This window comes from Dromaius novaehollandiae, chromosome 23 (assembly GCF_036370855.1).
Source record: "Dromaius novaehollandiae isolate bDroNov1 chromosome 23, bDroNov1.hap1, whole genome shotgun sequence".
In the NCBI taxonomy this organism is placed as follows: domain Eukaryota; kingdom Metazoa; phylum Chordata; class Aves; order Casuariiformes; family Dromaiidae; genus Dromaius; species Dromaius novaehollandiae.
Window position 1 is genome coordinate 7,655,577 of NC_088120.1, and position 25,840 is coordinate 7,681,416.

The window sequence follows — 25,840 nt, forward strand, 5'->3', positions numbered from 1 at the left end:
GGATATATAGAGATATATTTTTTGGTTAGTGTCCTGATTTCCCCCCCACCTTTTCTCCCTTCCCGCAGAAAGGCGACCTGCTCCCGGCCATCTGCCGCGGGCGAGCGCCCAAGATGGCCGGCAGCGCGGTGGCGGGAGGAGGCCGGGAGCAGGTCGCCATGGCGACAGACAGGCCGCAGCTGCCGTTGCGGCGGGGAGAGAGGCCTGGCCATGGCCGCTGCCGCCGTCCTCACCCCGCTGCCGGCCCGCGGGATGGCGATGGGCCCCTGCCAGCCTCCGGCCGCCCTCGCAGCCGAGGTGCCTCATGGCGGGCCCGGGCCCCGCCGCGCCAGGCGCGTTTCCTCGCCTCGAGGCCTGGTGGTGCGATAAACTACGATAAACTGCGTTTCTGTTCATCACGCCATGCCTGGGGCGAGTTTGGGGGTTTTGATTAACCTATTAGGAACTCGAATTAAGGATGAAACAAAAAGATCAAAGAGCATTAAGCCAATGCCAAGCGCAGGTATCGCTTCCGTGCTGGGATCGCTGAGCAAATACAGGCCGGGTAAAGAGCTGGAGCAAGGACCGGGATTAACCCATCTGGATACAGATTTGTGGGTGGGGATGGAAGGGGAACGACTTATTTTCCTGAAAGCATCTAAGGGCCAAAAGCGTAGCTGTGGCAGGCCTCGTCGGGCTGAGGTCGAACGGCGCTGTCAGAAAACACAGTTGCTTCCTTGGCTCACCAGCCCCATGGGAAGAGGCACATTTTATCCTGTTAGTGGTGTCTGGCACAGACCTGGGCCCTATAGATATACATTAAAAAAAGCTATCTATTTCTTTATAAATATATATATATATATATATATATATATATATCTCACGTATAGATATTGCCACAGGACAAAAGGCACGGTGTACTGCGCAGGTCGGGGTCTCCTGCCTTACCGCACACGGTGTCGGATGCTTGCGGGAGGAACTGGTTCAGAATCCTGCTTTTTGATGTAAATGTGGCCGTGTGCTGTCCGCGTGAGGGGAGCCTGGCTCCCAGGACTTGCAGCTACACCTGCTCGCCATGCGGCAGGTCTTTGTGAAAAACAAGTAGAGTCTGCCTGGTGAGATTTGGCAAAATCCCCGATTTTGTTAGTGGAATAGCTTTGATAGCGGAGAGCTCTGCATTTAGCATTACTACAAAATTTGCTCTTTGCAGGAACAGGCTTGGTTACAGGCTCCTTCACCTTGTTTTTTTGACCCGCAGGAGCCGTATACCTTTAAGAGGATTTCCATCCCTGAACTCCTCCCATTACGACACTTTCAAGCTACATTTTGTCTTGAAAGGGTGACAGTATTTTTAACTATATCATGCCAGGGAAGTATTAATAGCACAATAGGCTTGCTGAGCTGCCACAAGAGCCGAATCCATGTTTTAAATTCAAGAAACTAATTAGGAGCGGGGGAATAATTAGCGCCGTACCCAGCTTTTCTTTTCCCTGCTTCATCTGCAAAGAGCCAAAGCAAATGTCTTCACTGGCATCTTCTATTGCTGTTGAATATTTTATGGCTTCTCTGTGCATAGCTATTCCATGTGGTTGTCAAAATTGCGTTGGCTCCTTTGCTCTGTCCCAGGTGAAATGGCTGACTCTGACACGCCGCAAATCTAATTAGTGCAGCTCGTGTCAGCTCACACACAAAAAAAGAAAACCCCTCTCTTAGTTCTTCTCTTGCAGGAGCCTGGTATCGCTGGGTGATGCAGCTATACGCAGCGGTGTTATTTTTGAGCCCTCAGCAGATAGTTATTTACGAGCTTCTGTGCATAGCAAAGTTTGTGGTGCTCCATATGGGAAATCTAAATACGGGAGGGCTCAGACTGGGGACAGAAAGGGAAACGCAGCAAGGATGCAGAGAAGTGGGTCAAGGCCTTCCATCGCAGCTGGGAGGTACGGGAGCAAGGAGGGGAAAAAAGGAGACCTCCTGGCCACTGTCCATGGCATGCTTTTGAACGTAGCGGAGGTGAGAGCCCGAATTCACACAGGCTCGTTCTTGTATTTGGCAGGCAGTTCCCAGAACAGCACAACTACGGATGAGGGTCGTGCAGGATTTGCTGCTGTCGTGAATTAAATAACCAGCTCTGAAGTGTTACCCGCTGGTGGAGTGTTGCTGATAGCTCCAACCAGTGCGAAGTCCCTGGTCTCTAATAATAGTTCGGCTTGTGCTGAAGCCTTTTTCCTCGCTCTTGCCTCTCCCCAGCCATCTGTTTTCAAGAAACTTCTAGGAATTTATGCCACTGAGATCTTATCCAAATTTATCACAGGGGCAGAGACAAGCCAGCAAAGCCAAAAGCTGGGGGGGAAGAGTAGGCAGAGATACAGAAGTGGTTTGATAATGTAAAACCTCATTTTCATAGGAAACAAAGAATGAAAATCAATCCCAGATCTACCAACCGATTGGGAAGGGAATTGAGTTGTTCCTCTGCCCTGATTGAATGTGAAGGCAGAGCCTACTATTTGGGATTATGGAGAAAGACTAGATCTCGTTCAACAGCAAAGAGGTTTCATTGAGGATGAAGGTGATCAGGAGCATGTGCAGCAGCCTTTAGGGCACGCTGCCACTTCAGTGTGTTGGAGAACTTTTTGCAAAACCAGCAGTGCTTGTGGGGCTTTTGTCTTTAGTGCATTAGAAGCTTCTGTTATATTTCTACTCTATTTAGAGTCTTGTCAGCCCTTACCACCATAGTATTTGGATATCCTGCAATACAGTCATGTGGTTACATTTTAAGAGATGAGTATGACATTTCAGGATTATATTGCCCCAATATCAAAGCAATTAATTTATATTCTCATCTCTCTTCCTGCAGGCGCAATCACCATCTGTGGTGAGTGCTTTTACTTATTGCATTTTACGGAGGAATTAAGTGAGTTTGAGTGAATTTCTCAAAAAACAAACTTGGAATAGAAGCCAGGCATCTTGTCTGATTTGAAAAAATTAAGTCATTTCCAACAGTACATTGGTAAGTGCAAATTTGTTCTAAAGGGAACATTTTCTTAATGGTGTTTTTCAGCATAAATATAGTATCAGCCTAAGTCCTCCAGTAAACAAATATCAGTCATCTTAAGTATTTCTTGCCTGTGGAAGAGCTTTCATTGTGAGGGTGTCACTCCCTAAAAGTCCTGTTTTATTCTTCATTTCCGTGGACTCCTAGGCTGCTTTTGGACTAAAATGTATTTTTATCCAAAGATCTGTGAGAGCTTTGCAGCCTCTATTTTTTCCTGCAAGAGCTGTGCCAGGCAGCAGCACACAAGTATAACCACCATGCGGGTGGGTAAGCTGCAGGGTAGAGACAGGTTTGCTGGAGGTTAGTACAAAGAGTTAGAAACACAGAGAGAAAGAAATCTTATAGTCCTGGTCTCTCCTTCTGCATGCAAATTTCTTTTAAATTACTGTCTCCTCTGGCAGTTTATTTATTAGTAAACGGCAGTTAAAATGCTTGACTCAGATCAAATAGTATATTGAATTTCTGGTTTTAAAATGAACTTTACTAATCCAGTGACTGTTACCAGACTCAGAAAATACTTCCTGTTAAAATTACTCTCAATGGTGCTTTAAAACAGTCCCTGACTAACAAAAAAGCTGTCAGTCTATCCACTATGGATGCTTAAGGGTGGCAATTTAATACTGAGAAAGCACATTTTCTTATTGGAGATTAAATATTTTTGCAAGTTAAAAGAGGTGCCGTGGGCTGAGTTGTCACCTAATTATGTCAGTCTCTTTGTGGGGTATTTTGATAAGCACATCAGAGGAGCATCCTTAATCTTCCTGCTAAATCTGATCACTTCACGTCCTAAATTCACACATACCAGTCCTCTGGATGAGACCTTGACTCATCTGTTTCAGGGAGAGTGGAGCATGTTCAGATGAAGCTGAGGGCCTTGTGTTTTGGCTGGACTGAGAACTAGCCCTACTTTAGCAACTGGTGGGCAGTTGCAGCTGTGGCTGTGAGTTGCAACGGGGCAATGACGTTAAGCAGGTGCAGTTATTGCAGGCTTGGAAGCATGGTAGCCACGGACCCTGCGAGTTGCTCATACTCCTAATTTATAAAGCCGTTGCTCCTTTCAGCTTCTGGAATGTCTTCTGCGGGTTTGCTGTGGTCCTTTATCTTTTTCGAGATGCATAAATTCATTTGGCTGATCTGGTTAGATCTGGGCTAGAAACAGTATGTTCCTTCTTCAACCCTGTTTTAAGGTTAGAGTAGTGAGTTTCTGATGGAAAGCTCTCATGCTGGTGCTTGCCTTTTCTGGAAGAACTTGAAATATAGCAAAAAGTTCTTGTTCACGATGAGGAATCTAGGAGACAAAAACTACTGCAGCCACATACCATGAGACTTGACAAAAGAAGAATCTGTTTAGACTCCTAGTAAAAGTGTCGATAAACACAAACCGAATGCAAATTAAAGCTTTTCATATACTCCATTTTCTTCAAGATCTGACAAAAATAAATTGCATGTAAACAAATGGGCCTTATGAAATGTTCCAAAAATAAAAACACTTTTGCAATGAGGCCAAAAATGAGATCGTCTCCATGCATTTCCGGCTGCTGAAAGCTGTTATTTCTCTTTGTGTTGCAACAGTACTCACAGATTTCAATTTAAACTGAAACCAGTTGTGGCAGGTGTTGTAAAGAGGTTACTGAAGAGTCTCACCCTAAGTGACATAGAACAGAAAATATCACTGCTGAGAACAGATCCCAGCTCTGATTCCCAGCCCAATGCTCCTGTTCAATAGACTGTGTTGCCGTGTGAGAGTTCTTATCTGACCAAAACATTCGGCTTTAAAGCTGATCTGCCAAGGAAGGTAAGTAAGTTCCATTCAGGTCCTTTTGCTTTCTCTCGTTTTTCTTTTTTTCCTGTGAGAAGCCGAGGACAATAAGATGGAAAGCACAGGGAACAGACTCTGCATGACTTGTAGTTACATCTCAGCCTGCATCCCTTCTTCAGAAGCTGTAAATGATATTTCATCATCATCTCTCTAGGGGGTGAGGATTAACTAAAGGCAGTCGCACAGGTACCAAAGAAAAAGCCCCAGACCCAGAAAGCCTTATTTCCTCAGGGAAATCCTGAGATCATCCTAGGATAAGCTCACTGATTTTACTAAAAAGCATTAATATTAAATCATCCAACACACTGTTGATCTACATGGATGATAATTAGGAAATGATGAAGTAAAACACAGGCTGATGGCACGATCTCTTGGCTGCTTTGTCTTCCAGCAACATTTACTGCAGTCTAATCCAACCACTCAAGATGTTTTATTTAAAAACACCTGTGTTGTATGTAATATCTGTGCCTAGACACATACAATGTGAGTCACTTAGTTGCTGTTTGTCCCTGCAGCCTAACATGCAGGTGCTGGTACTGAGTCCTGAACCCCGTGAATATGCAGCATCTGATTATTTGCCTGGTGTACCAGGCATGATGCTGAATGGCCAAGCAGTCAAAGCGTTTTGAATCTGAGCTGCTATAGTCCACTTAATCCTACAAAAGGCTCTGCCATGCTGCTTGAAAATGGCTCTTCCAATGCCCAGTGAGCCACTCCAGCAGAAACCTATCCCAATTCTAGCAGCTCAGCGGCTGGATGTGGTTTCCATGGAAATAGACGTCAGATCAGCAAAAAACAGGGCAAGTGTTTAAAATAATCTCTGTTTTGAAAGCTTTATACATTTTTGTCACAATATTAGCCTTCCTTAAGGTAGGACTTTTTTGTGCAAAATCCTTGTTTTTTTTTAAAGTGTGCACAACAGGGGCGGATCCCCTCAGAAAAGTCCTTCCTTCGGTATTTAAGGTACAAAGACTGCTGCGAGGGGCTTGGATCGTAGCAGAATATCGGTGCTTTTCTCCGGCCATCTGCCTGTCACGCGTATCGACTCCTGGTATAACTCAAGCGACTGTATCATAAAAACTACCACAGGAATTGTGCAAAAGTAATTTGAACAGAACATATGAAAATGCAGCCGGTTCATTTAAAGAACATTTACGTGCCAAACACTTAGCTATGCTTAGGAATGGCGTATCTTGGAAAGAGAACTGCTTGTAATGTAGCCCCTAAGACGAGTGAGGATCGTCTTTAAGCAGCCATTATGTATGTATTGTAAAACCTGATTTATGGAGGGAAAGATGGGGAGATGATGACTGCAGCCTTTTCCAGACCTGCTCTGGCGTAGCTCGGTGTGACCCTGTAGGAGAAGGTGGTGACGTAGCTGCCCCCAAACACACTGCTGGGGGCTTTGGGGCCGACACACCAGCAGCCCCCACGGATCTCCTCTGGGGATGGCTGGAGGTGGCCCCGGCCCTGAGGTGACCATGGCTCTGAGGTGACCAAGGGCCATGAGCTAACTGGCCTTCCCTGAGGTGAAAATGGCCATGAGGTGACTGGCCAATCCTGAGGTGACCATGGCCCTGAGGTGACCAAGGGCTGTGAGTTAGCCAAGGGCCTTGAGGTGACCAAGGGCCATGGGCTGACAGGCCAACCCTGAGGTGAAAATGGCCATGAGGTGACCATCCAGTCCTGAGGTGACCATGGCCCTGAGGTGACCAAGGCCCAAACTGGCCAGCCCTGAGGTGACCGTGGCCACGAGGTGACTGGCGAGCTCGGAGGTGACCAAGGGCCTTGAGGTGACTGGCCAGCTTGGAGGTGGCCCCGGCCCTGAGGTGACCATGGCTCTGAGGTGACCAAGGGCCATGAGCTAATTGGCCTTCCCTGAGGTGAAAATGGCCATGAGGTGACTGGCCAATCCTGAGGTGACCATGGCCCTGAGGTGACCAAGGGCTGTGAGTTAGCCAAGGGCCTTGAGGTGACCAAGGGCCATGGGCTGACAGGCCAACCCTGAGGTGAAAATGGCCATGAGGTGACCATCCAGTCCTGAGGTGACCATGGCCCTGAGGTGACCAAGGCCCAAACTGGCCAGCCCTGAGGTGACCGTGGCCACGAGGTGACTGGCGAGCTCGGAGGTGACCAAGGGCCTTGAGGTGACTGGCCAGCTTGGAGGTGACCGTGGCCCTGAAGTGACCGTGGCCCTGAGGTGACCGGCCCAGCAGTGGCTCCGCTCTCACCACACGCCCCCGAGGGGCAGGGCGAGCCCCAAATCGCGAGGCCGCGCTGCCTCAGGCACCGCGGCCGCCACCGGGACCGGGGCGGGAGACAAAGGGAGTCCCGAGGCCCGGCGGGCGCGGGCGGGGAGCGCGGCGCGGGGGCGGCGGCCGCCGGGGCCGCCCGCGGAGACGAGGCGCGGCGCGGCGAGGCCCCGCGGCCGCCGCCCCCGCGCCGCCGGGCCGCGGGGGTCGCAGCCCCGCGCCGCCGCCGCCCGCCCCCCCCGGACTACAGCTCCCGCCATGCACCCGGCGGCGGGGGGAGGGGAGCGAGCCCCCCGCCTCGCCCTCCCCGCCGGCCCCCCGGCGGGCGGCACGTGCCGCCGCGCTCGGCCAATGGGGGCGGGGCGGGGCGGGTCACGTGCCATTGTTTGGCGCTTTTGTGCGCGGCGGGGCGGTTGGGAGCGGAGTGTGGCTGGCGCTGCGGACGGAGCAGGTGGGTGTGCGCGCCGCTGGCGGCTCTGCCCGGGGGCCGCCTCGATGGAGGTGGGGGAGCGGCAGCCGCCGGGGGCTGTCGCGCCGGGGACCCTCGAGCATCGGGGAGGGGCGGTGTCCTGCGGAGAGCCTCGGTGCTCGGAGGGGCCGGCGGCGATGGGGCGGTCTGGCGCGGGGAGAGGAGGGGGGGTGTCGGGGTGTCGGTTCCGAAGCGCGACCGTTGCTGTTCGGAGGAGGGTCGGGCGCTGGGTGTCAGCGCGAGGGGAGGGGCGGCGGGGCAGGTCGGCTGCCGGGGGGCTCTGGGGCCGCTTTTATGCGCGGAGGGAGGGGGCTCTGCTGCTGCGCCTTTTGTCCCTGCTGGGGGGGGGGGGGGCTGCCGCGTACCCCCGCCGCCTCCTCTCCCTCCCGAGGGTGGGGGGAGAGCGAGCCGCGGTGACAAAGAAGAGGGGGGGCTGCGGGAGACAATGGGCGCAGAGCTTCCCCTCCCTCCCTCCGCGCCGAGGGGGCTCCTATTGTCCTGGCAGCGACAGGGCGAGAGCCCTCGGCGCGGCTGCTCCGAGGGGAGACGCCCTGATCGTGGCGGAGGAGAAAGAGGCGGCGGCGCTCCCCCCTCCCCTCCCTGACAGGACCCCGCCATTGTTAGTGGGGAAGGGGCGGCGCCGAGGCGGCCGCGCCCCGCTGCCACCGAGCCCGGCTGCTCGCGGCGGTGGCAGAGCCCGCTCCGCGGCTGCGGGGCAGGGCGAGCCCTCCGCGGGGACGAGGGGCGCTGAGCGCCGGGGGGCTGCGGGGAGGCGGCGGGCGGAGGGGAGCGGCCGGGGGGCGCCCAGGTGCCCGGATGTTACCGTTAGCCCCGCCCCCTCCCCCGAGCCCCCCGCGCGCGCTCTCCGGCGGTTTGAATTCGGTGCGGTTGGGGAGGCGCGGGCAGGAGGGGCGGGGCCTCGCGCCAACCGCGCGACGCCCTCGGCGCCCATTGGCTGGGAACGGGCGCCCCCCCCCCCGCGGCGCGCGGGCAGCCCCGGTGGTGCCCGGTCCCAGCGCCGCCCGTCGCGGTGGCGGAGCCGGGGCGGGCGGGGGCCGCGCTGCTGCCGCGCGAAGCCCGCGGGAGCTGCGGCCGCCGATGCTGCCGCCGTCGGCTAACGGCGCCAGCCGCGCGGCTCCGGGCCCGCCATCCTGCAGGGTTTACCCAGACGCCGCGCGCGTGAATGGCGCTTCAGCTCTTGCCTCGCTCCCGCTCGCTGTCTAGCGGGTGGGACTGAATTTTTGACTCTTGTCTGCTGTGTGATGTTGTCCCTGTCTCAGCGTTAACGTCCCTTCTCAAAAAACCCCACCTTTTTTGCAGCATTTTTTAGAATGCTTTGTGTTAGGCTCGTTAATAATAGCCCTTTTTAACAAGCGATGCTGGCCCAGGCAAAAATGCTCGTGCTCCTCCTGGTGCGATAGGACTCCACCTCCACTGAGTAGCTTGGGACACAAGATGCATTTGGCTCTAGTTGCACAAATCTCACGTTTAAATGAGCTGAAGATGCACGTTTATGGTCATGTGGAAACAGCTGGAGTCTTGCCCCTACCATCTTGCAGTAGTTCTCTGAAATAAAATACAGTGCCCATCTTCTTCAGTTGGGCTAAATTGTCTCTTAGTGAAATAATCAGTGTACTCAGTAACATTGTACACTGTTGAACTAATGGTAAAATTAGAGGGTTAATGTATGCATTGTATATTTTAATTGCAGTAAAATGGGACTGAAGCTATTCAGATATACAGTAGTCCCTTCAGACATACAAATTCTGCAAAATTGGTAATTGGGAGCATCTCTTCTGTTCCAGTGATACACACAAATCTCATTCCTGGGGTTGTCTGGAAGTAGGTAATGCAGTGATTTATCCAATTGTCTCTTGTTTCTAGTCATACTTAGCAATTTTATTGGGAATTAAAAGAAGGGAGGAGAGAAACTCATGTACTGATTAATCAAAGACATGATGTCTCTTTATTATCTAGGAGTCCAATTGATTGACGTTCTCCCAAAGTTCGCTTCTTGAGTCTGTTTTCTTGGACATGGCTACTTCTGGTATGTAATGTTTAGCACTGAATGCTCTTGTGGTTGTTTCACTAAACTAATATAGCAAAATAAACTGCAGTCACCATGCTTTTCTCCCATCTCTAGGCAGCTTTGGAGAAGCTGTTGAACTGAGTGCTTGTGAAAACCTACCAAAAGCCCTTTCTAACTAGGCTAGCTTCATCTGTTAGCAGACAGGCTTCAGTTCGTCTGCGTGCCATCTGCTCAGTTAGCAAAACTGACTATCATGTAGACATCTTGGTGATCAGAACTGATGTGCTAGTACAGCTGAACTCGAACAGGGCTGACGTGCCTGGTCATAGGTGTTTGAGGCACAGAACACTGGCTTAAATATTTTGCTGAGAGCTGATTTCAGTTCTTAGCTCTGCCAGGTCAGACTGTGGGCAAATACATTGAATCTCTTGCTCAGATTTCTCACTGAAGAAAGAATGTTTTTCATTTGAAGTAGTGATGAACTTGCTTTTCCTGACTTCAGTATTAGAGGCTAAAGTAAAATGTCCAGCACTTAAATAATATCCAAGAGGAATTAGAAACAAAATTACCTGCTTTATTTTTGAATGGTGGTGCTGCTGCATAAAATAAAACTTAGATATGCTCAGGTGTTGACTGTCTCCTGGAATGAACTTCCTGTGGCACTGAGTTTCTGAAGGCTCTTTTTCAAGTTACCTAAATTGGTTCCTGGCTTAAAATACAGATTTTTGTGTTTGCAGATATTCAAGTGAAGGAACTGGAAAAGCGTGCCTCCGGGCAGGCATTTGAGCTGATACTCAGTCCCCGCTCAAAAGAAGCAGTTCCAGAATTTCCTCTTTCTCCCCCGAAGAAGAAGGATCTGTCATTGGAAGAAATCCAAAAGAAGTTGGAAGCAGCAGAAGAGAGACGTAAGGTAAATTCGAAACAACAACAGGTTAAGGGAGCTCTGCTTAACTGGTCTTGCCAGGTTTTTCTTAAGTCTTGCTTTTTTGCTTGGAAAAAAAAGATTAGCGGTCTGTATTGCTGTAAACAGAATATTAATTGAATTTTGGTAGGCTCTCTTAGGAAACTTTGTGATGATCTGGAAGGCCTTAGCTTTGTTCCAAAGGTGATCTTGAATGGCCACTTGCAAAACTGGGAGAAAGTGTTTAGTTGAGAGAGGTGATGCTATTTCAGGAAGAAATTGATTTGTCTTGTCTTCTGTCTATAACCTCATAAAAGTTTCAAGTTCTCCTAGAAAACTTAGTGGTGAATCTCTAATTGGATTTGCCAGTATAGTCTTAACTTGATAAAAGATTTTGCCGTTGAAGTGTGGCTTAAAGATGTTGGCTGTACAGAGGCCTAGTAATCTCCTGTGTATCCAGGATTGCAGTAATTCATTATTCTGAGAAGTAAGAATCTTCTCAGAAAGATGTATTGGTGTTAACAAAAATCCATATGCCCTTTCTTCCAGGAAAAAATCCAATTACCAAGACTTATAACTAATGGCAGAAACTTGCTTTTCTGTGTATCTTGTAGTAGTGAAATATAGGTTATGGGTGTGTGTGTGGGGGGGGAGCACTGAGGAGCCTTGTCCTGAATCATGATGTTATCCCATTCTCCATTAAAGTAGCAGAAAACTCTCTTGAAAGAGTTGTGAGCAACCTGACTAGTTGTCTGTGTAGATCACTTGTGTTTAAAACATGCATGATCTATCTTGTTAGTCTCACGAAGCAGAAGTCTTGAAGCAGCTAGCTGAGAAAAGGGAGCATGAAAAAGAAGTGCTTCAGAAAGCAATTGAAGAAAATAACAACTTCAGCAAAATGGCAGAAGAGAAGCTGACCCACAAAATGGAAGCTAACAAAGAAAACCGAGAGGCACAAATGGCTGCTAAACTGGAACGCTTGAGGGAGAAGGTAGGTGTAGAGTTCCAGGTTTCCATTTGGGAGAGAATTGATCTGTCTCTTTACTTTGCAAACCAGGGGTGTGTGTGTGTGTGTATTTCTTTTTTTCTTAAGCTGAGTAAATGGCCAAGTGTGGGAGTCTCCATGAACAGATAGATGCCCTTGGGGGTTCTGTGTTGGTCTGATAATTTAAGATTATTAAATCTACAGAAGCCCTTGCAGAAATTCTCCTCTTGGAGGAGAGGCGATGGATGGAGTTAGTAGCTTCTTGCCTGTTCTTGAAGCTTCATTTCATAACCCCCTTTTGTAACCTCTGTCATGGTTCATCCTGTTGGTTGGAGGGGTGGGAAGTAAATGTGGGTCGGAAGGCGAGGAGTCGCGTGCTCTTCTGCAAGCCTGGAGCTCTGCCTTCTCTGGGCTTGGGCAACTAACTGCTGCAATGTTGTCATCTTTCAGGACAAGCATATCGAAGAGGTTCGAAAGAACAAAGAAGGCAAAGACCCTGGTGAGGCCGAAACTGACTGACTTCATTCTGGAAACTGACTCTCCCCCTCCTCTAAATATCCAAAGACTGTACTGGCCAGTGGTTTTCCTTTTTTGGTTTTGTTTTTTAAGTTTCTAGAAACTGATGTAGAACTGTAAAGTTAGATCCAAACTGTACACTTTCTTTGGGGGCTAGAGGGGAGACCTTACATGTTTCACTTTTCTAAAGTGTTGTCTTTCCAGTGTAGCTATCTTCTTGTTGCATCCTTTTCTACTCCAGAGCACTTGCTACTGGGTTGATGGCTAGTACTGTATCAGCTCTGTAAGATTTTGTGAAAGGAATATGTAGTATACTGTTCCATGCTGAATATCTGTAACACTTCAAAATCTGACTCTGTCCCAGTCTTCTAAAATACTACTGTAACTGAGTGACTAAATAAAGCTGCACAGTGCTGTCATCCTGAGAATTATTTCTGAAAGTGACATAAGATGAAAGTCTTCTAGCTGGGGTCTAAAAGAGATGTCCTTATTAATACTGGATATAAGTCTGTAGCAGTACTTTTCCTTAACATCCATGGGTATGCTGCATGACTGCCTTCTCCCTAGAGCACTTCCATTGTCTCAATTTTACAATAAGAGCTTTGTTTTGACACCTCAGCAGTTGTCAGCTGTTGTGTGTTTTTTGTTAAAATGGTTCAGAACCACCTCCCTTTGGATGCTGACACTTCAACAAGCAAGTCCTTGTTACCACATGACTCCAGTCTTTCTTGTTTGGGGTTTTTTATGTAAGGATTTCTAGAAGGTTAATTCTGCTATTGCATTGTGACTTCTGTACTGCTTCATGTAATGTCACAAAGCTCAAGTTCAGAAACGTGTTCTGTTTGGGATCATGTGCCTGCCTGACCAGAAAATGCTGCTGTAGATAAGAGATGTTTTCAATTTGCTGTCTGCTGCAGGTGTATTGGGATAGTAAATTATGCCACAGGGAGAATCTGAAGATCAGCTCTTCCCCACCCACAGATGCATGTTGCCTTCATTTTTCTGGGATGTGACAAATGGGCACAACTGCACTTGTGCTGTGAGTAAAGATGCTTTTTAGGTGGATTAGGTGGTAGAGTTACTGCATTGCATAGGTACCTTGTGGTTTAAAAGCAAACAAAAAACCCCACCTTTCTCTAAGATTAATCCAGGGAGTGTCATGCGCATCCACAAGTGTTCATGCTGTAATAAAGACAAGGTTGCATTTGGCATGGGTAAAGAGTCACCTGCCTGCAGCTGCTTCAGTACAGACATCTTTGTTCTGAAGGTACTCGGCTTTAAAGATTGTCTTCTGCCAGAGCAGGGGAGCTGTGGAGGCACTTGGATTTGACAAATTCTGCTAGTGTCAAGTCCAGTGCCAATTCTGAAATTCAAGTTTCAAATAGTGTTTAAGTGAAGCACTTGGTCATGTTTTCCTTGGTTTTTGTCCTTAATCCTTAGGCCTGCTACAATTAGTATTTTCAGGTTTGTCTTGCATCTATAGCGTCTGGCACTGGACAGTTAATGGGTTTGGACAACCTGTGGCTGGAAGAACTAGTGGGGTCTGGGTCTTTCTTTGGGTTTCATTTTTTTACGGGGCTGATGGAGTAGCGGACCGCTTCCTCAGTGTTCTGAGGCTCGCCAAAGAAGGGACCTCCCTTCGGAAGGCTCTGTGTATCACATTTACTGCATCAGACTTGTGCTTAACTAGCCAAAAACCTGTAGGATGCTCTTTGAACAATAGAAGAAGGCTGAGACTACAGTGAGATGATATCAAGCTCAATATATTCGGGTAGCTGTAAACCTTTGCATTGAAGACTCTCTTCAGAAGCCCTGTAATACTCCATAATTTAAGGTAAGACAGACTGTTTCTACCTGTTGGAAAGCAGCCAACCCTTTGCAGGGTGAAATACTGCAGGTTTAATGGCGCTTACCAGCCTTGCATAAATTAAGAGCAGGATCTACCCAGGGGAGGTGAATGGGATGATGGAATACAAGCTAAATGTTGAGATGGACTTGAATCCATTATGTAAAAATGCATAGGAAAGATGCTCAGTGTATCTAATACTATAAAACAGTGATCACTGTGTCAGCTCCCATATATAACTTTACATGCAATTAGCAGTCAGCCCCCCCCACCTACTCATCTGCTGCCTGAGAAGAGTCCAAATGTTCCAAATACTCCCCCCTTGCTCCTTTCCAAGGGGGGGGGGGGGGGGGAAAGGATGACAGCACTGCCAGAACCCAAACAGTGTTAAGAGAAAGAAAAGATGCCAAATAAATGGGAGTTTCTTACTTGCCAAAGTTGTCAGATGTGAGCTAGAGAGGCCTTCTGTTGTCCGGTCCTAGTTAGGCTTTATGTGGCTGCTTGTGTTAAATGGAGCTTAATGCACAGTCTGGGTCCTCTGGGAGTGGCTGGAGGAGAGAATGGAATTTGGGGATGCAATTAGTGAGAGGATAGTAACAACTTGCAAAAGGACCAAGAGAAGGAAAAAACGTGGCCCAGAGGAGATGAGCCAGGAGTTGAAGGTCATGCTGGTTTATGTGGAAGTTCTCATGAAGAGAGAGCTCAAAGTGCAGCCCTGTGGCAGGCAGGGCTTGGGCAGCTGCAGGATTGTGCAATGCACTAGCTCCTGTTAGTTCCTGGAAGGCTGCAGCCCGGTTAATGGGAAAACAGGCATCCGTTTTGTCACTGCTGCTTCCTGCAACAAATGATTATCTTGAGGACGCAAGAAGAACCTCGTCTCTGGATGTGGGTGTGGTTTGGGGTTTTTTTTTTGGGGGGGGGGAGGGGGGAGCTACAGCTGGTAAGCTGATAGCAGAAGGCAGCAGTGTAAAGATAAGCCCCTAGCTTACATCGAGGATGATGCGTAAGTAACGTGACAGCGGGCTTTTACGATTGCTTCTGAAATTTCTTAATTTCTCCTTACGTTCACGGGGGAGAGGCGCGCGGTTCGCCGGGGGCGGGAGCGTTTGCGCAGAGCTCCCGCCGCGGCCGGGCCCGACCCACCGCGAGGGCCGGGCCGGGCCCGGGGCCCTCCCGGGCGCCGGGGGCGGGTCCGGCGGGGGAGGCGGCGGCTGCGGGGGCGCGGCACGGCCCGGTCTGGCCCGCCCGCGGCGCCGGGTCTGCGGGGAGCGGCGCTGCTGCCGTGAGCTCCGCAGTGCGGGGGCCGGGGAGCCGGCGGGCAGCACTGCCTGGGTAGCGGGACCCTCTGGGGCCCCGGGAGTAGCAGGTGGGGGGCCGGGGTCATCCCCCCCGACCCCAACCTCCAGCTGCGGAGGACTCTGACCCGGCACACGCCCGAGCTCCAAAGTACCCCGGCACCCTCGGGAAGCAAATCCTCGGGAGGAGGGATCGATCCCTGGCTGCCCCACGAAGAGTCTCGTAAGTCTGATAAAACTGCTGCGATGGGAGGAAGAAGAGGCTGGTGTTTGGTGAGCCTGTACCAGATTCAGAAAAAGCTGAACATAATTAAAAAAACATATATTTGTTCTTCAGAAGGATAATTACAGCAGTGCACATGGGAGCAATGCAAACAGCTGGAGACTCAGTGTCTCTCATTAAGGAAAATTCAGCAGGATGGGTGGATGCTACTTGAGAAAGGAAATGCTGCCTCAGATGCCTGTTATTTCCTACAGAGTATTATTGACATTTTATAGGTATGTGGATGTCGTTATTCAGGGTACGAGCGAGATTAAGGATTCCCAGCATGGTGCAGGATGTTTGTAACTAAATTTTGCAAGAACGTCGCAGTTTAAGTCCTGCTCAAACAAGTTTGGGGGCTTAACTGATGTAAACACCGATCTGTATCCTGTCTCATGTTTGGCTGCTTTGAACGCAGGTTTTCCCCATTGGTTTTGTCACAGCATCTCCCTGAACAGAACCCGGGGGCATCTCTTCCGCAGGAATCTGGCTTCTCGCTGCCACCTGTTCTGACACAGTCGGCACCGAGCCTCCTCCCCGCGTACTGTGGCTCTCCTCGTGGGCAGCCCCGGCTCGGTAACGGGCACGAAGGTAAGTGCTCCACGCAGCGGAAGGGTTTTTCTTCCCAGTTGCCCACCAAAGGTTTTGATCAGAACAGGCTTAACTCAGCCAGGTCTGCTCCTGCCCGCGTCCTCCCAGCAGGAGTCAGGGCCGTTTCAGTTCAACGGAGCACTCGCAAGGCCGGAAGAGGTTTATGAAGTTGGTTTTTCGCTGGCAGCCTGCGTGTGTTTGGGCACTTCAGTAGGGCCTGGCAGGCTGAGCAGGGATCTGGATCGCAGTCTGTGAGGTGATGCCCTGGTCAGGCCGACTGCACTGGTTTTGAGGTGGGATTTCTTTCACCAGGTTGGGTGGGCAGATGAGGCAGGGAAAAAGGGCTTGAGGGAATCTGAGCAGCAGGCAACCTATTTTTATCTGCGTGTGTGCTCCTCAGCTTCAGACAGGCACAGGTTACATATCTATCCACCTCATTTTGATGAGGAAATTAGTGTTTTTTATTTTTTTTAACAAACAGTCCTATGCCTTCCTCCTCCTCCTCCTATCTGAGCTGTCCTGAAATGACTGAACTTGCCAAGAATTAAGACTGTAAACAGCATTGGAATTGGAGGGAGTCTGGCTGTTGTCTTTAAAACTTGTTTAAGCAAATCTGGTTAGCCTAGACAGGAAAAGAGCAGGAAAAAAAAAGACCTAGTCTCAAGCATGTTCTTCTCGGTGGGTTTCCAAGGCTGTTTCACAAAGGCAGAAAAAGCCAGCAAGGTTTGCTTTGTCTCTGTAAGCACAGCAGCTTCAAAAATGTAAACATGGAAAAATTTGCTTTCAGAGATTATGCTGCTCCTGAACCTCAGTGATGCAACAGGATAGTCACTCAGGCTTAAATGTTTTTGTACAAAACCACATGGAAAATTAGGAGTTGAAAAAAGACAGTAAAAACTCAAAACACAAGTTATTTACGTGTTCTGTTACTGATGTTATTTACACTCCAAAATGCAGCCCCTTTTTAAGGCAGAACAGGTCACCTATTTAACCTTGCAAGGAGGTTGCATGTTGAGAGGGCTTGTAAAGATGGACACTGCAATCGATCTACAAGGGAAAACCTGGGCTGCTGCTTGGGCTGGAAGTTTGTTCAGGGTCCCGTGGGTCCCAAACCCCCCAAGCTGCTAGGAAAGTGTGAGCTCAGACCAACTAGGGATTGCTGTAGCCTGTTAAGTGTTGTATCAGTTACCCCCCTACCTGTGTCCTCTGCCTTCTGCTCTTCCGGACTGCCACTCGTTCAGTATGGGATGCTCTAGCACAGCTTCTTAAATCTCACTTCAACCCCCTTAATGCTACTATTTTTGCAGATTCATTTATTTCAGGTGTTGGGGCCATTCTCTTCTCATACATGACTTTACATGTCTTAAAAAGCCAGTAACATTCAGCCTCTCCTTGATTTTGGTGAAGTCCCTGTTAAACACCACAGCAAAACTTTCTTTTTGTCCCAGAGGGTGTTCTGCTTGGCAGAGTGAATCAGAGTTCAGCTGCATCATGGCAACTGTCATCACTGAAAAGCTTAGCCGCCTCTTCATTAACGTGCGCCAGGTCCCTCAGCTGCTGGCCCCGCTGCCTCCCTCCACTGTGAGCAGTTCAGAGGTGCCAAAGGTCTTCTGGAAGCCCTACATCCACACCGGCTACCGGCCCGTTCACCAGACCTGGCGCTATTACTTCTCGACGCTCTTTCAGCAGCACAACGAGGCCATCAACGTCTGGACCCATCTGGTGGCAGCACTGATTCTGCTGCTGCGGTTCCAGCAGCTTTCGCAGCGGGTGGATTTTGGGCAGGACCCTCATGCCCAGCCCCTCCTCATCATCGTTGTGGCGTCCATCACGTACCTGACGTTCAGCACCTTCGCTCATCTTCTGCAGGCCAAATCGGAGTTCTGGCACTACAGCTTCTTCTTCATGGACTATGTGGGAGTAGCCATTTACCAGTATGGCAGCGCCTTAGCGCACTACTATTATGCCATTGAGCCAACCTGGCATGAAAAGATCCAGGGGTTTTACATGCCGGTGGCTGCCCTGCTGGCGTGGCTGTCCTGCGCCGGTTCCTGTTACGCCAAGTATCGGTACCACCGGTCCGCTCACTTTCTGAGCAGGGTCTGTCAGGAAATGCCCTCCGGTCTGGCCTACATGCTTGACATTAGCCCTGTGATTCACCGGATCTACGCTGCCCAGTCCGAGCACGCTGACCCAGCCCTACTGTATCACAAATGCCAGGTACTGTTTTTCCTCATTGGTGCCTTTTTTTTCTCGCACCCTTACCCAGAGAAGTGGTTCCCTGGGAAATGTCACTTTTTTGGGCAAAGCCATCAGATTTTTCACGTGTTCCTTGTCCTTTGCACGCTGGCGCAGATTGAGGCAGTGGTGTTGGATTACGAGTCCAGGCGGCAAATCTATTCTAAACTGCAGGGTGACTTAGCTCATAACTTTTCTGCCCTGTGCCTTTTCACTGGAACCTGCTCTGTTCTCACAGCCACTTACATGGCCAGGAAGGTGAAGAGCGAGTTGGGTCTCAAAGAAGAGTAACAGCCCTGAAGGAGAAGCATGAGAGCTCACCTGCGGGCTTGAAAACTTGATCTAGAGGCAACTGTGGTGATGCCATCAGATGAATCTGGCCACAGACTTCAAGAAGAGCAGTGAAATGCTCTGCAAACTGCTGCTAGTCAGTGCTCTCCACAGGGGTGAAGATATGAACCGCTGTTGGAGCTTTTTAAAATTCAGAACTAGTTCCAACTTGTTCTTAAAATGGTACACTGATTTAATTCAAATGTCTGAATAAACAGCTGGAACAAAATGTTCTTTATTAGTGATGCAAACCTATGCCTTAACGGCTGTGGGCTGAGAAAGATTCTTGGATGCTACCAGGTCTCATAGCAAAAGGTAAGGAGATGTGAGCTGATCTTAAATCCAGTCAGCTGTGGCAGCATCTAAGCCATTAAAACAAACAGACCAAGTAGGGCTGGTATAAATCATAAACAAGGGTGTCAGTTTTACGTAAAATCAGTTCAGGCTCATTTTATATGGCTTAGGAAATTTTAGTTATCCAGTTATCCATGCAGTGACATGGCCAGAGCCCTCACAAAGTGAGAGTGTGGGTGTGAGAAAGACATGAACCCCGTCCTTACAACTGAAATTAGCTGAGAGATGGGAAGAGTGGGGTGGTGGGCTTGGAGAAAGGATGGTAGAAGAAATACAGCCAAGGAATGACTTGATGGAGACTCTGCCCCAGGGAAATGGTACCAACCACTGCAGGTCTCTGCAGCCTCTGCCTTGGAAGAGTGCCTGTAACAGGCCCTGGTGGGGGGCTAGGATGGCATCCAGCCCCCATCTCAACAGTGGGCTAACATGGAGAGAGGAACTGCTGGGGCCCCCAGCTGCACCACACCTTCCACAGCTGCTGCCCATGAGGACAAGGTGAGACAGGCTGGGGCTGGAGGGGGAGGGAGGGGGGGACAGAGCTTGGCAAACAGCTGGGGTGGGGGGAGGAGAGTGCATGTGCAAGTCAGAAAAATGTGCCTATGGCACTGTTCCCTTTTTGACCTTCACAGGAGCCCCAGCTTCCCCCATCTCTGTGCATGTTTGGCCTCCTGTCCTGCCAAGGAGCCCTCTGGCAACAGCCGTTGCCTCTCCTTGCTCTGTCTGGTGTGTCTGGGAGCAGACGTTAGGGCAGCATCGTTGTTTATGCTGCAGGCCTTTCCTTCCTGTCACACACGCACGCATCAGTGCTGACCGCAGTCTCTGCAGGGAGAGGCCTGCGTTTGCCTCCCTGTGACGGATAGCAGGGGCATGTCATGGTGATGTGTTACAGGCAGGCTGGTGAGGTCCCCCTGCCCTGGCCCTCTCTGGGGGCTGCTCCTGCTGTGGCTGTGCTCATTTTAGTTTGCAGACAGCCCCCTGCCTGGCTGCTGCAGCCCTCCTAAGGTCAGGTCCTCCCCTTTGGGGACCCCCTTTTCACACTCAGCAGCCCCTGAGCTCCAGGGCAACCCCACTGCCAGGCTTTGTCCCAGGAGAGTTTAGCGAGAGCAGAAGAAAACCACAAACGGGTGCCCCTGTCCCCCAAACACAGCGCCCCCCACATCCCGCCCCGCCCCCGTCAGCAACCCGCAGCGCAGCGGCGGCAGAGCTCTATATAGGGCGCAGCTCAGAGTAGGCGGGACCATCCCTGCCGCTCATCCCAGCCCGGGGCCGCGATTGGTCTCTCTCCGCGACGGGGCCACGCCCCCGCGTCGCGCGCGGCGGCCGTTACGCGGCGACGGTTGGCGGCCGTTACGCGGCGGCAGTTGGCGCGCGCGGCGGCAGCGGGTGAGGTGGCGCCTGCGCGCTGGGGGGGGCCGGGGGCGGCTGGGGGTGGCGGTACCGCGGGGAGGCCCGGGACGCCCGGGGCCCGCTGCAGCCCGCCGCGCCGGGAGCCGTGCGAAGAGGCGCCGCCGCCGGCTCTGTTCGCGGGAAGGGGAACAGGGCGGGACGTAGCGAGCCGCGGTACCGCTTCCTCCCCCCGGGGCTGGTTCAGCCTCCTCGGCGCCGCTCGGGAGGCTGTTCCCGGCCTCCCAAGGGCCTGTGGGAGTCTTACCGCAACTTGCTCTCTTGAAGGCCGGAAAATGCAGCGAGCATCCGCTGCCGAGGGTCGGCCATGAGACGCAAACGCAGAGGCAGCCCTGCCCGGCAGGTTGAGGCGTGCGATGTCTGGCTGGACACGGCGAAGCTAAAGCAGCGCAGAGGACAGGTGAGGGGGCTGCGTGGTTCGCACCGTGCTGGACTCTCTGTAGTCACGTGCAGTTCTTTACCAGCCTGGGCTGTGCTCGTCTAAAGGAGTGGGAGACCGTGATTGTGGGAGAAGATACAATAATACTGCAAATTAGAAGAGGCTGGCAGAGCAAGGCTGCAAGATGGATACAACATAAAGTAGTTAAAGATGTGTGAGAGGGATGGTATGTAGTTAATATGAGGTTTGGACTGTGCAGGACACTTGGACAGGAAGAGTTGAGCCAATTATCAAGGAAGCGGGAACTATGCCATGACATTGGAAGAAGGGTAGATTTGTTAGTGACAGAGTACGGTCACTTTCCATTTGTTTCTTTCCTTTCCCAGTCTCTCCTACCCAAGCCAAAAGTATCTCATCGCCTTCTGGAGAGGCACTGTGAGGGGTACACCTCAGTGCCTTCCACGCAGACAAGAGCAGCTCCAGCGTGCACCAAGCAAACCACCATCTCCGCCTTCTTCAGTACCCAGACAGGTAATGCGAACCAGCTTGTGCCCATGTAGGGAAGCAGTTTCAGGCCATAATAGAAAAATCTACCTCACTTTATTTGTAGGTGGTTTTATTAGGTAGAAAGTGCGTTTCCTTGTGAGGAGGGTAAAGGTTAAAGGTTTGAACTGCTGGGAAGGAACATACTATGAGGGTTAATCTAAAAGCAGTGTTTTTGCAGCATTAGACTGAAGTGTGAGTGTCAGTGAGTAGTTGCAGCCAGTCTTCATTCAAGAGCTATCTGAACTCTTTAGATAACACACCAGCTTCTGTTCTCTACAAAGCTGGCATTTTCAGTGAAACGTAAGGAAGGCTGGGCACCTGACTCAGCCTAAGGGGTCATATAAAACAGCCCAAGTGGCAGAACTCTCAGCGGTACAGAAATATTGATATGTGAGGGCTTACGGAGTAAGAGACTTTGGGGAATACCACCTATTAACCGTGACAGCCTGAAAATAAATTGACTACAGCAGGAGTGTATTTGTGCTATGGAGACACTGTAACAGTTTTTCAGCCCTTAAACTGAATTGATCTATTGTCACTGTGAAATCTTACATTACACTGCAACATCAATATTTTGAAGCTGAGAACGTGTAAGTTTCAATCAAGAATTTAAGAATTTCTGTAACTTCATGCTCTTGGCTGTAGTGTGTTCTTGGGTTTTCAGGTGGAATTTCAAGTTTTGTCTTTGCCTTAAAGGACAAGCAAAGCAGGAATGCCACTTCAGCCTGGGAAGGGTGCTGTCGGGGCAGACGCGCCAAGCCGTTCAGTATTATGTGGGCAACTGTCCATGACTAGAGAAGGGAGAGCTTCTAGGGAGCTGCATGGTAGATTTGTTCTAAACAATAGCAGTCTTAGCCTGTTTGTTACACATTCTTGGAAGAACATTATAGCTGCAAATGAAAATGAATGTTGCTGGGTTCAAACAATCTAGTTGTAAGAAAAATCAGTGGGAGTTTTGCAAGGAAAGCTTTTTGTGAATAGTTGGTCAAAGCCTTTTCAAAAGAATGCCAAGTTAAATCCTAACTGGACCAATAAAAGCAAGGGCAGATCACATGGGAAGTATTTAAGGTAATTAAGCCAGCTGACAGGGTCTGTGTTTTTGAGGCTGCTTTTGTGATCTGGAATACAAGAAACTGGGATTTGTCTGTCTTGTTCTCAAATTAACAAATACAGAGAGCAGTGCAATAGATGCAGAAAGCAGCAGTGTAGGATACAGACTGATGCATACTAACAGAAAAGAGGCAGTACTCCACAGTTGTGTAAGAGCTAGTCCATCAACATTTTTGTAATAAGCAGATCAGAGGAATCACTGCATAAATTGTACAGTTTAATATATGTAATCATCTTGTTTTGACCAGTGAAGCAGGCTGCTTTTTCAAGAGCTGTAATCTAAGGGGAGATAGGTCAGAGGAACAGAACAACCCATTCAAAGAGCAGCCAAGCCTAAAGAAAGCAGGAGAGAATTTGAGAGGAGCTGAGCCCAGCAGGAACTTGCATGCTTGTTTTTGTAAACCACTGAACAGCCATTTGCCAGAATTCTTACTTGGTGCATTGTGGTAGGGCCACTGACAGCTCTTGCTTTGGATTTGTCATCCCTACGCCTTTTGAATTCATTACCATTCATGTTTTTATTTATTTATGTACTTATTTTCATTTGATGCATCTGATTGATTTACTCATTGTATGTGTCTGGATTCACTGAATGCTGCTATCGTTCACTAGATGTCTACTACAAGATTTAAGAAGCTGTAACAATTCTTGTATTCCTTTGTCTTATACAAATAGCATATCCTGAACCAAGGATGAGCTGGCTTATATTGAGAAATTATACTAGAGTCCATCTTAAATGGTTTCAAAAGTAAATGTGGCACTTGATTCTTTTATCTGGGGATGGAGGCAAGCTGTAGAGTTTTCATTGGGTTTTCTTTGCAACTACTTTGCCAGCATTTATATACTCCCAGAAATAACCTGCTCCTAAGGACCTTTAAAACACTGTGGTTAGTAGTTAACTTGTATCAGAAGAAAACTTACTAAATCTTCACTTCTGTACTCCATCCGTTTGTCAGACTTTACTAACTAGGCTGTAGCTGTCTCAGGTTTATACTGTGTTCCTGTGTTGAGGGCTGCTGATGTGTTCTAACCTAAAGCAGCTGTTCTTAACCCTGCTGGTCTCAGCAGCACAGAAATACTGATTATTATGAGGTGGTGGCAATATAGATGTTGTATAGAGCAGTCTGTATTTCATTATTTGAAGGAGTGGTGAAACTGCTGTTCAGTCGAGCATCAAGGAACACTTCAGAGCAATAGCCTCGGGTAGTGACTAGCCCTGAGAAATGTGTGTGTCAGCTCTGACATTATCCAATTCCCCTTTGTTTTCAGATGAAAAAGACAAAGAAAACTCCAGGTTATCTCCGCTTATCCTAAATAAAGAACATAAAGAAAAAGGTATTCCTTTGGCTGCCTCCCCTGTGAAGATCTTGACGTTTCCGCAGATAGAGGAAGCGCAGAAACCACCCTTCAGAGCTGAAGATAAGAAGGTACAGATTATACCCCAGCATCTTGTACAAAAAGCACCAGTCTCGCAGACCTCTTTGCCAGACTCTTTGCTAGAAGCAGAGTCCCGCAGTAAGGGTGAGGCCTCCTGTGGGGGAGAAGAGGATTTCTCCTTAGACTTTACCCAGGATTCAGAGGGCAACCAGATCCTAGCTCACAGAAATGTAGCTGACTTATTTGCTGGAGAAACAGTCTCTGGAAGCAACATAACTTCAAGAAAGAGAACAGACTCCTGGATAAACAAAGAGGAGGGCCAGCTGGACCCAGAGGAGGAGAAGGATGGACTTGATATCCAACCAAGTCATGGTGCAAACCAGAGTAAGAAACCACACCGACTATCTAGTAGCAATAATTCTTTAATTGATTTCTCCGAGCCTGAGAATATAAATCCTGCTATAAAGAGAGACAATATCGGGGCTGCTGGCTTTTGTTCATCTCCTAAAAGAATACCTAAAGCACAGCCTTTGAGAGAACGCAGCCAAAATGCTGGTGGTGGTTCAGCTAAGGAAGAATGGGACAGTAAGAACAGACTGAGCAGTCCCTTGAGGCAATTGTTTACCCAGGATTCAGAGGGGAACAGAGTAATTTCTCACTACTGCCAGAAAGTGAGATCTCCTCTAAAGGCGAAAAACAGCACTAGCAGTTGGCTGACTAACTCCCCATACAAGGATTGTTCCAGGGATGCTACAAATAGGAATGTAAGCAAACTAGGGGAGCATCAGTTAGATGCATGCTACGATTTACTATTCACCCAGGATTCAGAAGGGAATAGAGTTATTAAACACTGACTAGTAGTCATTAATGGGTAGCCTGTATGAACTCTTCTGAAGCCTAAGGAAGGCATCTTCTTTAAGACAGGGGTTAGGAATAGGTAAGTATACTCATTGCTTATATATATGGTCTAGGCAGTATATGTAATAGACCCATGCAACAGGGAATCTCTTTGGTCTCTAATAAAATAAATTTTAAAAGGAATATGTTTATAATGCTTTGGCTGTTTCAATCATGATTATAGCCTGTGTGGCTAAGGCCTTGGCCTTAGCACTTCTACTAGTGTTTGTAAACCTAAACAGGTTATGTATAACCTAAAAGAACTTGCTGGTGACACTTCCATATTTTTTAGTCCAAATTAAAAGCTTTCCTAGGATCAGCTCAGAAACCATACTGTCTACTTCAGACATTAGCTGCCTCTAAGAAAGATTATGTTCGACTACCAGTCACCAAATTCTGCTTACCTCCAAACTCTATAAGTGACAGCTGGTGTGGGGAGGAAATAATGAGTTTCAGGCTTTTTAGCTTGTGCTTCTGTAACTGTTAAAGGCTCACCTGCAGCTACTAAAGGTGTAATGAAAGCACTTAACTCCCACTGCTCAGCTTACCAAGGGTTTAAAGCAATGAAAATTGTGGTAAGAGGTTGAATTCCAAGACTGTGTCTATTCTGGTGAGTCTGAGCTGTAATCCCAACATTAGACACCTGTGTAACTTTCTTTCATAGGGCAGGATGCACCTGCATGTGCCAGCAAAGCCTCCACTCATGTTCTTCCCAGCTGCCAGCTGATGGTACCATTACAGCCCTGGCTAGGTGGAAAGGCAGAGCAAAGCACTGAGCCCCCTCAGCAGGAGACAGAACTATGTTAAGTATTAGTTTAACTGCATATGGCAGCTGCCGCATTTCAGTAACAGCAGTGGATAGTTTCTGTATGCTTCGTGTACAGCTTGTTCAGCATAATCCCATGCTTTTAGATACGTGGGATTTTGGATGGGCATGCTTTAGATTTTATCTGCTTTGAAGCACAGAGACCAGCTGCTCAAAAACCCCAGGGGTCATATGCAATAGAGACAACACAGCCAGCATCTGTGACCACGATCACGCTCCAGAACAACAACCTTTTTTGTTAGAAGCAAGTGCCTGATTTTTTTTTTTAACTTTTTTTTTTTTAGGTCGAGTACAACTAGTGTTTCTCAGCCACTGCTTTAATTCTGTAAATACTGCCATTTAATACAGTTTTACTTTCCCATTGGGCCAGAATTTCAGTACAA

The 25,840-nt window shown here is 49.1% G+C and overlaps 3 protein-coding genes across 9 annotated transcripts; all 3 read left to right on the forward strand.

The window, feature by feature from the left end:
* The first annotated feature begins 7,438 nt into the window (after positions 1–7,438).
* On the forward strand, positions 7,439–12,421 carry STMN1 (stathmin 1). Its single transcript, XM_026098202.2, has 5 exons — positions 7,439–7,553; positions 9,549–9,618; positions 10,338–10,510; positions 11,301–11,492; positions 11,937–12,421. The coding sequence occupies exons 2-5, from the start codon at positions 9,606–9,608 to the stop codon at positions 12,003–12,005; spliced, it is 447 nt and encodes a 148-aa protein (XP_025953987.1). The 5' UTR covers positions 7,439–7,553; positions 9,549–9,605; the 3' UTR covers positions 12,006–12,421.
* Positions 12,422–14,199: 1,778 nt separating this feature from the next.
* On the forward strand, positions 14,200–18,793 carry PAQR7 (progestin and adipoQ receptor family member 7). Of its 7 annotated transcripts, none has more exons than XM_026098197.2 (3): positions 14,200–14,733; positions 15,824–15,996; positions 17,445–18,793. In XM_026098197.2, exon 3 carries the CDS (start codon positions 17,488–17,490, stop codon positions 18,523–18,525), a length of 1,038 nt encoding a protein of 345 aa, XP_025953982.2. In that variant the 5' UTR covers positions 14,200–14,733; positions 15,824–15,996; positions 17,445–17,487; the 3' UTR covers positions 18,526–18,793. The 7 variants fall into 7 exon arrangements, with proteins under 7 accessions (XP_025953982.2, XP_064381138.1, XP_064381137.1 ...); XM_064525068.1 differs by lacking the exon at positions 14,200–14,733 and adding an exon at positions 14,772–14,851; XM_064525067.1 differs by lacking the exon at positions 14,200–14,733 and adding an exon at positions 15,029–15,641.
* Positions 18,794–19,094: 301 nt separating this feature from the next.
* AUNIP (aurora kinase A and ninein interacting protein) lies at positions 19,095–24,775 on the forward strand. The gene is made up of 4 exons (XM_064525065.1): positions 19,095–19,413; positions 20,590–20,722; positions 21,088–21,232; positions 23,627–24,775. The coding sequence occupies exons 1-4, from the start codon at positions 19,178–19,180 to the stop codon at positions 24,586–24,588; spliced, it is 1,476 nt and encodes a 491-aa protein (XP_064381135.1). The 5' UTR covers positions 19,095–19,177; the 3' UTR covers positions 24,589–24,775.
* The last annotated feature ends 1,065 nt before the right edge of the window (positions 24,776–25,840 follow it).

Bases quoted from the DNA above. Each gene is read 5' to 3' on its own strand.
- STMN1 (XM_026098202.2), top strand. The intron at 10,511-11,300 runs GTAAATTCGAAA...CTATCTTGTTAG, and splicing joins CAGCAGAAGAGAGACGTAAG to TCTCACGAAGCAGAAGTCTT. The intron at 11,493-11,936 runs GTAGGTGTAGAG...GTCATCTTTCAG, and splicing joins TGGAACGCTTGAGGGAGAAG to GACAAGCATATCGAAGAGGT.
- PAQR7 (XM_026098197.2), top strand. From the start codon at position 17,488: ATGGCAACTGTCATCACTGAAAAGCTTAGCCGCCTCTTCATTAACGTG.
- AUNIP (XM_064525065.1), top strand. From the start codon at position 19,178: ATGGTAGAAGAAATACAGCCAAGGAATGACTTGATGGAGACTCTGCCC. The intron at 19,414-20,589 runs GTGAGACAGGCT...GCTCTCTTGAAG, and splicing joins CTGCTGCCCATGAGGACAAG to GCCGGAAAATGCAGCGAGCA. The intron at 20,723-21,087 runs GTGAGGGGGCTG...TTCCTTTCCCAG, and splicing joins TAAAGCAGCGCAGAGGACAG to TCTCTCCTACCCAAGCCAAA.